The sequence below is a fragment of the Pan paniscus genome, chromosome 18 (assembly GCF_029289425.2).
Source record: "Pan paniscus chromosome 18, NHGRI_mPanPan1-v2.0_pri, whole genome shotgun sequence".
Classification (NCBI taxonomy): Eukaryota; Metazoa; Chordata; class Mammalia; order Primates; family Hominidae; genus Pan; species Pan paniscus.
In genome coordinates, this window is record NC_073267.2 from 5,454,786 (window position 1) to 5,466,861 (window position 12,076).

The following is a 12,076-nucleotide window of genomic DNA, read 5'->3' on the forward strand; positions in this document are numbered from 1 at the left end:
AAAACACCCCAATGGGTATAATTACAAAGATTTGGCCAGGCGCGGTGGCTCATGCCTGTAATCCCAGCACTTTGGGAGGCCGAGGCGGGCAGATCACGAGGTCAGGAGATCAAGACCATCCTGGCTAACATGGTGAAACCCCATCTCTATGATAAATACAAAAACAAAAATAGCCAGGCGTGGTGGCAGGCGTCTGTAGTCCCAGCTACTTGGGAGGCTGAGGCGGGAGAATGGCGTGAACCCGGGAGGTGGAACTTGCAGTGAGCTGAGATTGTGCCACTGCACTCCAGCCTGGGCAACAGAGCAAGACTCTGTCTCAAAAAAAAAAACAAAAAAAAAAAACAAAAAAAAAACCCAAAGATTTTAGATCACTTACATCAGGGTATTTTCATCCACTGTGTTCCATTTAGGCCTTATAATCTAACTTTAATGATGAAAATATACTCAATCCAGTAAAAACCAGGAAAAGAGCCAAATGGAAACAAAGGGAAAGCATGATAAATAGGGCACTATGGTGGAGTAGGTTCAAACACATTAGTCATTACAATAAATGTAAATGAGTTAATATTGCCTATTAAAAGATAAAAGACTCTCCGGTGAGATAACAAAACACACACCTTCCCCAAGCTATATGCCATTTTATAAGACACACACACTTGAAATTAAATGATACAGGAAGGTTGAGAATAAAGAAATGGAGAGTGACATACCAGGCAACTGATACTGAAGACAGAAAGCACTGTCCATATATCTCAAAGACAAGAGGGAGCGAGGCAATCCATGTAACTATGTGGTTCCCAACAGCTGCACATCAAAAGAATGATGTCTGGACCCATGTCCATGGAGATTTTGACTTAACTGGTCTTGGAAAGGGCTCTGACATGCTGTTCAAAGCTCCTCAGGTGATTCTAATGTGCAGCCAGGGATGAGAACAAGGAACTGAACCACAGCAAGGTTTAAAAAAAGCAAGATGTGGAAGAATCCTAGATCTCTATAGGAAGGAAGCCCTGTGAGAAAGCAGTACACAGAAGGTGCCCAATGAATACCAGATTGATTGGTCAACTGACTGATTCTCTCACTACTAGAAACTCCTGTGCTAATTAGACAGTAAATGTCCTCACACCCAGCTATTAATCCTGGGGAAATATATCCTAAGATGAGAGGGTTGCTGGTGTAGTAATTCCAGGTCTGTTTTTAAGGCCTAATCTGTTTCTGCCCAGGGAAGGCCACCCTGCCTCCAGGCCTCTGATGGGGCCTAGGGTTCTGTGTCAGGTGAGTGCTTTTGGGCTCCTTTTACAAACATACAGAAGTTCAAGCTGCTTCAGGTAACACCAAGGCAGGTCTTAAAGACAGGGCAACACAGCAAGACCCTATTTCTACCAAAAATAAATAAATAAATAAAATTAGCTGGGCATGGTTGTGCATGCCTCTAGTCCTAGCTGCTCAGGAGGCTGAGGTGGGAGGATTCATAGCTCACTGCAGCTTTGAATTCCTGGACTCGGGGGATAAACAGGGCTCAAGCCAACGTTGGTGCCCCAAGGCATTAGGATGTCACTCTGGGTTCAGGACCACTGGAGAAAGGGTACCAGCCTCCTTTTTCATTTTTTGAGGCAGAGTCTTGCTCTGTTATTCAGGCTGAAGTGCATTGCTGCACTTCACTCACTGCAGCCTTCAACTCTTGGGCTCAAACACAAAATACATTTTGTATTTTTAGTAGGGATGGGGTTTCACCATGTTGGCCAGGCTGGTCTCCAACACCTGACCTCAGGCCTCCCAGAGTGTTGGGATTACAGGCATGGGCCACTGTGCCCGGCCATCTCAGCAGTTCTTACCCAGACACTTTGAGAGGGCTGGCAGGGTGTCCTGGCCGCCCCGCCCATCCTTTCCTAGGCAGAGGGTTTCTGTCATGCTTTGTAAGATAAAACACACCAGAGCTGCTGGCTGAGCCTGCAAGGCCGCAGGGCTGTGGGAGAAATAGAACTTGCAGAATTTTTTGCTGCCCCCACTGCCTGGGCTAGGATTTCAGGCTGATACCTTTTAGGGTTTCAACTTCTCTGCCTTCGCCATGGGGATGGTTTGTTTCCCATCGAAGGGTGGGAAAGGATTCCAAGTTTGTACCACAAAGAAGAGACAGGGCTTCAACCCTGCTTCAATCCCAGATAAGAAACTCTATTTGGCCGGGAGCAGTGGCTCATGCCTGTAATCCCAGCACTTTAGGAGGCCGAGGCAGGTGCATCACCTGAGGTCAGGTGTTTGAGACCAGCCTGGCCAACATGGTGAAACCCCGTCTCTACTAAAAATACAAAATATAGCCGGGCGTGGTGGTGGGCGCCTGTAATCCCAGCTACTTGGGAGGCTGAGGCAGGAGAATCACTTGAACCCAGGAGGCGGAGGTTGCAGTGAGCTGAGATTGTGTCACTTCACTCCAGCCTGGGCAACAAAAGTGAAACTCTACCTAAAAAAAAAAAAAAAAAAAAAAAAAAAAAGATCTGCCGAGAGTCCTGGAGCAAGTCACTCAAACTCTCTGAGCCTCACTTGGAAAGAGAGCTGAGGGTATAATTTATCTCAGACAATGTAATAATCGTAATTTAGGGTGATCGTTTTAAGCTAGCACCCAACCTCAAGGCCTTTCTGTGTTCATACCTTTCCCAGTTCTGGTCCCCTCCCCTCTCACTTCCTCACAGAGACTCTCCATTTTTGTCTCCCCATCCAGAACCTGCCTGCTTGCCTTCAAGGACTGGGCCCCCTTTGCTTCCTGAGGCCCCTCTTCTTCCTCTCCCAGACCTTTTACTTTGCTCTGGACTGGACTCTGAGACCCAGCACTCAGGGCTTGCCTGCAGGCTCTTCCCACGCTGTGCCCCCCGCCAGCTGTGCCCCACGCCAGCTCGCCTTCTCTACTCCATCCTTCACCTAAACTGGAAAACTCGTGATCTACTCAGACATACAGAAAAGTACTGAAAAGAATCAGCCACGCATGTCCCCACCACCAGGGTTTGTTTGATGTTTTCACAGTACCATCTTTGCTGCAGATTTTTCTAAAAAGGAAGTGAAATGTTATTGTTCTTTATCCTTTCAGCCCCCTCCTTAGGAGTAGCAGAATTTTAGATTTACTGATTCTTCCTAAACCTGTTTTATTTTATTTATTTAGAGACAGGGTCTTGCTCTGTTGCCCAGGCTGGAGTGCAGTGGCACAATCACAGCTCACTGCAGTCTTGAATTCCTGGACTCAGGGATCCTCCTCTCTCAGCCTCCTGAGTAGCTAAGACTAGAGGCATGCACCACCATGCCCAGCTAATTTTTTTTTTTTTGGTAGAAATAGGGTCTCACTATGTTGCCCAGGCTCATCTTGAACTCCTGGCCTCAAGTCATCCTCCCGCCTTGGCCTCCCAAAGCACTGGGACAAGTGTGAACCACTGCACCTGGTTCCCTAAGCCTTCCAATACATAGACACATCTGCATTCAGGAAGAGTAAGTGGAATTGCTCTGTGTATGTTTCTAAAAATGTATATATGCAAGCATCATCTTTGCATCCTTCATCAACTTGCTTTGCTTGCTCACCGTCATGCCTTTTCGGGTCGTGGATACACACATCCCTGTCTCTTTCTGTCAACTGCACTCTCTTTATCCTCTCATCTCCAACTGATCCCCGGGTTCGGCTTGGAGGACCTCTCCTGCAGAAGCCTGTGTGGCTGGGTCAGGGCCCTCCTTTATCTCACTATCACTCCGCATTGCTGCCAGCTGCGGACTCAGCCAACTCTCTGCTCACCGTCCTGCACGCAGGAGGTGACTGGATGGGGACAGGGCAGGGGGCAGCCTGCTCGGGCCTCGCACTCCTTTCCACTAGCTGGAACCCCTGCCCTATTCATCCCCACCTCCGGGCTCTGCTGGTCCTGGGGTGTGAAGCACAGGGCAATGTATGCTGTCTTGAAATGCTGAGGGAAGGGGAGAATCTTAGCAGTCCCCCATGGCTTACCCTCATTCATTCATTCATTCATTCATTCAGCACATGTGTAACACCAGTCTCTGGGGGAAGGCAGCCACACAGCCACATGTGGCTACCCCACAGTCACATAGCTGCTGAGATAAGAGCTACCAAGGAGAAGGGGAGTCCATAGAATAGGTGGATCTACCCCAGCAGAGAGGTTGGGGAGGGCTTCCCTGAGGAACAGAAGGTAAACCTGGAAGTGGAAGAGAAGCAGTGAAAAGGGGTGGGAGGGGCATTCTGGGCAACAGGAATGGCAGAGGGAAAGGCCTTGTGGCCGGGCACAGTGTGGAAACAAGATGGTGACAGGCACATGTTGATGTGCAGGGCGCCAGCTCCCAGGGCCTAAGAGCAAAGGGATGTCTGGGGCAGGGGTTAAGCAGCTGGAGGTATGGTCAGATTTATGTCGTAAGGAGCTCCCTGGCTGCCATGGGGAGAAGGGACTGGAGCACTGGAGTGGAATAAGGAACAGTGGAGAGGGACTGGAGGCCTGCTGGGCTGCTGGCTCTGCAGGCAGGAAGAAGTGGGGATCCATTTAAAGGGAAAGGGCCCGCGTGCAGTGGCTCATGGCTGTAATCTCAGTGCTTTGGGAGGCTAAGGCAAGAGGCTCACTTGAGCCCAGGAGTTCAGGACCACAGTGGGCAATATAGTGAGAACCCATCTCTACAAATATTAAAAATTAGCGGGGCATGGTGGTGTGCACACCTGTAGTCCCAGCTACTTGGGAGGCTGAGGCATGAGGACTGCTTGAGCCCAGCAGTTCAAGGCTACAGTGAGCTATGATCGCACCACTGCACTCCAATCTGGGTGATACAGTGACAGCCTGTCTCTAAAGAATAAAGAAAGAACACTTAAAAAAAATAGGTTGGGGTAGGGAAGGGCAGGGCTGGGACCTGAAGAGAGCTTTGTCCCACCCGGAGGCAGAAAGGGGCACCAGGTGGCCTCCCGGGCTCCAGAGGCTGCAGCACAGTAACCCATCAGAAGCCGGGAGAACAAAGACCAGAGGCCGTTTCCCCATTCGCTCCCAAGACAGGCCGGGGCAGGCAGGCTGGGAGGATGGAAGGTGGTGCCAGTAACACCGGCACAGACCTGCCGGGAGCAGAGAGCAGCTGCACGCTGGGAAGCCAGGGTTCTCTTCCCTGGACGAGGAGCTTTGGAAGCTCTCTAAAGCAGCTTCTCCCCCAGGTCCCCTACTCCCAGGGCCTCCCCCAACCACACCCTTAGGGTATTGCCTAAAGGGTGTGGACGGAGCTGAGTCTCTCCCCCAAAATACCCTTTCCCCACATGATCCCCCCGACAATGCCTGAAATGCTATGATTAGCAGCTGTTCCTCCAGGTAAGCTCAGCTCTGTCCTGAATCGAATTTATCCAGTCTCATTCCTTCTTCCAAGAGAACTGGGCAAGGGATGGAGGGGCAAAGCTAGAGAGAAGAGAGGTAGAGGGGGTTGCTGGGGGTGGAGGCAGTGAGCACAAACACCAATGACTCTACCATCTGGCCTGGAGCAGTCCTCAGGCACAGATGCTGCCAGATCCAGGTACGAGTGGGGAGGCCTCATTTGCTTCCCCAGGCCCCCCTGGACTCCCAGCATCAGCCATTTGTGAGCTGTGAGCTCAAGGTGAATGTGAGTCCTCTGTGAAACAGGACACTTCCACCTGCATGGCAGGCCCGCTGTCAGAATGAGATGTAACATCCATGGCCTTGCTGGGCTCACAGTATGTGCCTGAGAAATGGCGGGGCGGCTCTCTCTAAGCTGTCACCCACATGGGTCCTCTCCCATATCGATCAGGCGTTCCTACCAACACTGATCGCTGGGTGCATGTGCGTGTCTGCTTGAGTCAGCTCCCTGGTCAGCTCTGGGCTTGGCTCAGTCATGAATCTTTTTTTTTTTTTTTTTTGAGACGGAGTCTCCTTCTGTCTCCCAGGCTGGAGTGCAGTGGTGTGATCTCGGCTCACTGCAATCTCTGCCTCCCAGGTTGAAGTGATTCTCCTGCCTCAGCCTCCCCAGTAGCTGGGATTACAGGTTTCCGCCACCACACCCAGCTAATTTTTAATATTTATTTTTGTAGAGATGGGATTTCACCATGTTGGCCAGGCTGGTCTTGAACTCCTGACCTCAAGTGATCCGTCCGCCTTAGCCTCTCAGAGTGCTGGGATTACAGGCGTGAGCTACCGCGCCCAGCCCGTCATGACTCTTAATAGCAGTGTGTGCTTCCTAGTATTGGCTGCTATGATTTGCCGGGCACTCGCTCTGAACCAGGTCATGGGCTGGACCCATCATGTGCATCCCCTCATTTGGTCTACGCAGCAGCCTCACCAACTGGGGGTTGCTGTTATCACCCCACCTCATAGATGAAGAAACTGAGGCTCGGAGACATTAAGTGACTTGCCCAAGATCAAACAGCTTAAGAGACCCAGAGCTGGGGCCTGAACTCATGCCCAGCTAGCATCAAACACTGTGTTCTTGCTTTTTTTTTTTTTCTTTTTGAGACAGAGTCTCACTCTTTTACCCAGGCTGGAGTGCAGTAGCAGAATCTCAGCTCACTGCAACCTCTGCCTCCCAGGTTCAAGTGATTCTCCTGCTTCAGCCTCCTGAGTAGCTGGGACTACAGGCACCCACCCCCATGCCCAGCTAATAAAACACTGTGTTCTTAACCACTAAGAGGCTCAGGGTACCCCAGGTGCCTCCCAGTAGAGCATGCTTCCCTTTTGCCAGTTCTCCCCTCAAAGCCTGGGGTCCTGCCTCCCATGCAGGAGCACTCCATCAGGGCAGGGCCAGTGTTGCAAGACCCGTCTAGGCAAGGCCAGGCTGCTGGGTGTTTACTGGGACCCAGGTCTGGGTGGAGGGGCAAGATTAATCCCATTCAACAAACTCAGAAGCGCTGGGGCTCAGGGACGCTATGTTTCTTTTCAAACAGAGGCAGAATTGAGCCTGACTGCAGAGCTGGGTCTTGGCCTCTCCATCCCACCCCGTGACAGGTCAGATGCCTCCTCTGGGAAGTCCTCCCTCACCTCCCAGCATCTGTGCTCTGACTGTGACAACTCTCACTTCAGGCCTGTCACAAAGTATCTGAGTGGCCAGGTTGGAGACCTCATCTGTCAGGCTCTATGCTCCATTGCTCCTGCCTGGCCCCATCAGTCCGATGCTCATGTAACCATACATGTACTGAAGCTTAACTCCATCTTATCTCTCTGATGTGACTGCCAGCGACTCAAGTGCAGGGAGGTTGTCCACGTCTCCTCCACGACCACCTGCTAAACCCCAGCAACAGTGCCTATGGAATTGTGCAGTGCACAGCCTGTCCACCATGATATAAAGTTTAACCCTGGGTACACCACAGCTAGCTTGCCCGCATTTGCTCAATAACTGTAATCGTCACAGATGCTATTACCTGAGGCCTCTTATCATTCACAACCTTTCCCCTGCATTATTTCATTTAATCCTGAGCCAATATCGCCAGGCAGGCACCGTGCTTATTCCCATCCCACAGGTGAGAAAACAGGCTCAGAGAAGCCAAGCAGCTCCTCTGAGGTCGCACAGCCAGGAGGGTGGCAGCGGGTCTCCTCCAGGGCCTCTCTACTAGGCTGGAGGCTGTCCTCGGTCACCTGCACCATCTGGCCTGACTCTGTCATTAGCTCAGGTGTGAACATCAACTCCCACACCTGTCATTAGGAACCCGGGCAACGGGAGCAACGGGGTTCACACCCTGTCCCGGCCCTCCCCAGCTTCAGCTGCTAAAAGGCAGACAAACTGGAAGGGGTGGCTTCCTCGGTGGGGTGTTCCGTTCACTCATCCACACTTTGTAGTCCAAAGGCCTGACTACCTTGGGTGTGAAAGTCACCACTTGGGGCTCCTGGGTCCCCTGGGCTCGCAAAGGGCTGCTACCCTCATCCGGGCACCTCCTGTGTGCTACAGCACTGCTCCTCCCAGCAGCCCTATGCATGAGACACTCAGTATTACCACCCGTGCTGTGCAGAAAGGGAAAACAAGGCTTCGAGAGGCTCCAGGGTGGAGATGCCAGGATCAACAGTGAGGCATTCTGCTCTCAGTGCTGGAGCTCCTACTGCCCCCCATGCTGAATCTCACCAGCAATTTTGTCCTCCCCCAGACAATGGAGCGGGCCCCTGGAAAACTCAGAGTGAAGGAATAACTTGGGGATCCACTCCCTGTGACCAGCGACCACAGCCTAGAGCCGCAAGTCTGTCCCCTCCACCCCCCCACCAAGACACTTGCTATGGGGCTAGCTAGGCATCAGGCAATGTTCAAGAGATGCGTTTGAGAGGACAGGGTACAGGGCTACCTCCACCCCACAATCCAGTCTGCGAACTAGTCCCCACTAAGGGGAGGGGGCAGAGGGATGCACTGGGCTTGGAGACCACCCGGGGAGCCATCTGACATCTGCTTAGGGCTGTGGCTGTGCTCATTCTGTGCTGGGGTGGCAAGGCTCAAAGGAATGGTCTTTCACCCCAGACTGGGGAGAGAATCAGGAGGGCTTCCTGGAGAAAGAGACGTCTAAATGGAGATCTGGGACCAATGTCTATCAGCCTAGGACAGACGGTGGCTGCCTTGGGCCAGATATACAGAGAGTGGCAGGACCCCAAATCTTTGCCACCCCAGACCCTCCCAGTCCCTGCAGCTATAAAGGATGGGATGCCTTTCATCCTCATGCTTCTGGGAAAGCCCGCACCCCTCCCAGCTTGTCTGGGTTCATTAGAACCTTTTGTTAGGTCCAAGCTGGGGCCTTCAGGGATGGAGAGCTGCAGGAAGGAGGGAGGCTGGGAGGAGGCAGAGGGTGGGGCGAGGCCTGGCCCCACCACTGGTATGTGGGTGTCTGCATGTGTGAAGGACTGGATGGGTCTAGTCTCTGGGGTGGAGAGGACAGAACGGTTCTCCACGGCTGGCACGGAGCATCCAATTGTGCAATGCCCCAGGGAACAGTGCAGGGACTGGACGGGCCTCTGGTTGGGTCTGAGTGCCAGCTGGACGCAGCCATGGAGGAGGGGTGTGCAGGCCCTGCCCAGTCTCTGGGGTTGTGAAAGATAGGGGAGGGGTGGGGAAATCTCTAAAGGTGGGTAATGCCTCTGAGCTTGAAAGAGCCCAAACGGAGATACGGGTGGGTGGGATCACAGGGCAGGGGGGTTTCTGAAAGGGCTGGAAGGCCCAGGAATGGAGTGTCGCACTCCAGCGTGCTAGGGCCCCGCCGCCTGCACCTGTCCGACTGGTCGGCCTAGGCCGGACTGCAGGGGTTGGGTGGGAGCCCTGGGCCCAGAGGCCTCTCCTTGCCTAGGGAAGAAGTGAGGAGCTGCTTGAGGGCACAGTGGGGGCTCCCAATGAGAGCAGCTTGGGGGCAGAACTCCCAGACAGGAGAGCCATGTAATGTGCGGGCCCCTCACCTGCCTGAAGCCTCTTGTCCGAGAAGCTGGAAAAATGGTCCTTGCTAGCCCAAAGCCCCCACTCTATTTTCCGAAGTGGGGATATAAGGCAGGGGCTGGATTCCCACCCCCTCCGTCAATCTCAGCATCTCCACCAGGCTCCCCCAAACCGGTTATTAAGTGAACACATTAGGCTTATCAAAAGGGACGTGGGCTGCTTCTCCCTGCAAACACATCAAGACATGCCATTCCCCTCCCAGGCCTCCCTGGGAACCCGCGGCTCAGAGACGCCGCCAGTTTCGGGGCTGGGGTGGGGGCAGGGAGCCACACCCCTGCGAAACCGAGCTTCGAAGAGGAGGCCCCGAAGCCGCCCAACCTCCGCTCAGAACCCAGAGGGTGGGGAGGTAAGGGGATGCCTCCCCCTGTGCCCCTCGACCCGACCCCACACCCCCCAGGGCCTCCGGGCGCGGCTCTGGCGCGCAGGGTGGCAGGTGCCGGGAAGTGCAGCGGCGGGTGGCCCGCCCCCTCCGGACACCCATCCCTCGCCTCCCCGACGCCAGGAACACTTGCGCGGTCTCAGAGGCGCTGGAGAGCGCCCCCCGACGCCAGCTCAGTTTCCCTGCCTCAGGGCGCCCCCTGGAGGGAGCTTCCTGGGTCGCCCGCAGCGACCCCGCCTTGAGTGCCCGGTCCTCCAAAAACTCCGCCCCCTCATCCAGGTGACTATTCCCGGTCCTGTGCGACCCTCTGCGCAAGAGCGACCCTGGGACACGGGGGTGCCCAGTACCCCCAGCTCAGCTGCCCGTGCCCTAGGCCCTCAAGGCAATGCTCCCGGAGTCCCCTGTGTTATGCTCCCCCTCGGGGACCCCAGCCAGTCCCCTCCCACCTGGCGGCGCTTCCCAGCTTCAGGGTGGCCTCGGTCCCGCGTTCCCGAGAGTCCCGCACTCCGGGTTCAGTTCCCGGTTCCTGGACCCCCGTACCCCCCATTCCTACACTGCCCGGGAGGTCTTCCCGGTCCTGTGCGCCCACAGGCGCAAGAGCGTCCCGCAGCGGAGCTGTGGGCGCCTCCTCACCTCCGGGTCTGCACAGTGGGGCTGTATTTGCCTTTGTTTCTCTTCCTGAAGAGCGAGTTCATGGTGGCGCTCGGGGTGCGGGCGGCGGCGGCTGGCGGGCCGGGCGCGCACCGAGGGGCGGGCGGGAGCGCAGGTGAGCGAGCGGCGGCGCGGGGAGCCCGGACTGCGGCGCGGCAGTGGCTCCGGGTCCCTACTCGCTGGGGGCGGGGCGCCCGCCGGCCACTGGCTCTGCGGGCCGCTCCCCGAGAAGGTGGTGCTTACCTTCCCGAGGAGGGGCCACCGCGCGGGCGGGGCTTGGACGCGGGGGTGGGGACACTGGGTCTTGGCCGGACGCCGCCCACCCCCAGCCGGGGGACTCCGGAGGCCGGGCAGGCACTGGGGCGCAAAGGCCGCCGGGGCGAGCGCTCGCAGCCCCACCCTCCTCGGGCCCGGCGCGCCTCTGGCCGAGGCTTTCACCTGGTTCTGCGCTGCCGCGGAACTCGGCGCTCCTGGTGCTTTGGCGGACACCCAGCTGGGCCCCGCAAGACAGGTGCGGCAGAGACCCGCACGGATTCATGTGCCCTAGTAGCTAGCGAATTGCACTCAGATGGTGGCAATTGAGGGAAGGGGGCTGAACTGCGGAGGGCGCCGGCCTGAGTTCAAGCCCTGCCACCCCCAGGTCGGCTGACACTCCTGGGCAAGGTGTTTTACTGCTCCCAGCCACAGTTTACTTCTTTGTCAAACGGTGATAACCACCACCCCATCCGAAAGGCCTGTGGGGATGTCCCTGCAGGTAATGCACGCAAAGCGCTGAGCGCAGTGCCCTGGCCTGAATCTGCTCTCCGCTTGCCATCTCGGGTGGACAAAAACTCCTTTGAAACTTCAATAACTCCAGGCCCTGGCACGAGAAGAGCGCTTCATAGCTGGTCATAAAAGCTGCTCGATTGCGGCTCAGAACAACGACGTTGCACAATTCTGCCAGCATGTCCTGGCCCAGACTGTGTGCCAGTGGAGGAGGCTGCCCTTAGACAGAAACCTAATCTGACCTGAAGCCCGGATGGCACTCACCACCACACCTGGCTAATTTTTAAAAATTTTTGTAGAGGCAGAGTTTCACCATGTTGCCCAGGCTGGTCTTGAACTCCTGTGCTCAAGTGATCTGCCAGCCTACAGCCTCCCAAAGTGCTGGGATTACAGATATTAGCCACAGTGCCCAGCCAACCTTATTCTTAATGGGGCTTCTATGGGTGGGCTTAACCCATTTATGCCTGAGGTTGCAATTTTTTGAATTGATAAATCAGACCTTGGCAGTGACCTTGAGCAGTAGGAGATAACTCCACAGGCGTCACGTTCCAATAATGGATCACTAGGCGTAAATAGAGGTGTGATTCCTCCTAAAGTTGTGCCTGCCTGCCTGCCTGCCTGCCTTCCTTCCTTCCTTCCTTCCTCTCTCTTTCCTTTCTTGCTTTCTTGCTTTCTTTCTTCTTTGAGACTCAGTTGCCCAGGCTGGAGTGCATTGGCACAATCATAGCTCACTGCAGCCTTGACTTTTGGGGCTCAAGCAATCCTCCCACCTCAGCTTCCCGAGTAGCTGGATCCACAGGTGTCCACCACCACACCTGGCTAATTTTTAAAACCTTTATATATGTTTTTTGTAGAGATGGGGTCTCGCTG

The 12,076-nt window shown here is 54.9% G+C and overlaps 1 protein-coding gene across 1 annotated transcript in view; it reads right to left on the reverse strand.

The window, feature by feature from the left end:
* Positions 1-10,790, reverse strand: part of PPL (periplakin) — a 54,796-nt gene extending 44,006 nt beyond the window's left edge. Inside the window, exon 1 of the mRNA XM_003815101.5 lies at positions 10,424-10,790. Within this exon, the coding sequence (XP_003815149.3) occupies positions 10,424-10,485 (62 nt within the window). The 5' untranslated portion in view covers positions 10,486-10,790. The remainder of the gene's footprint in view (positions 1-10,423) is intronic.
* Between the last annotated feature and the right edge of the window lie 1,286 nt (positions 10,791-12,076).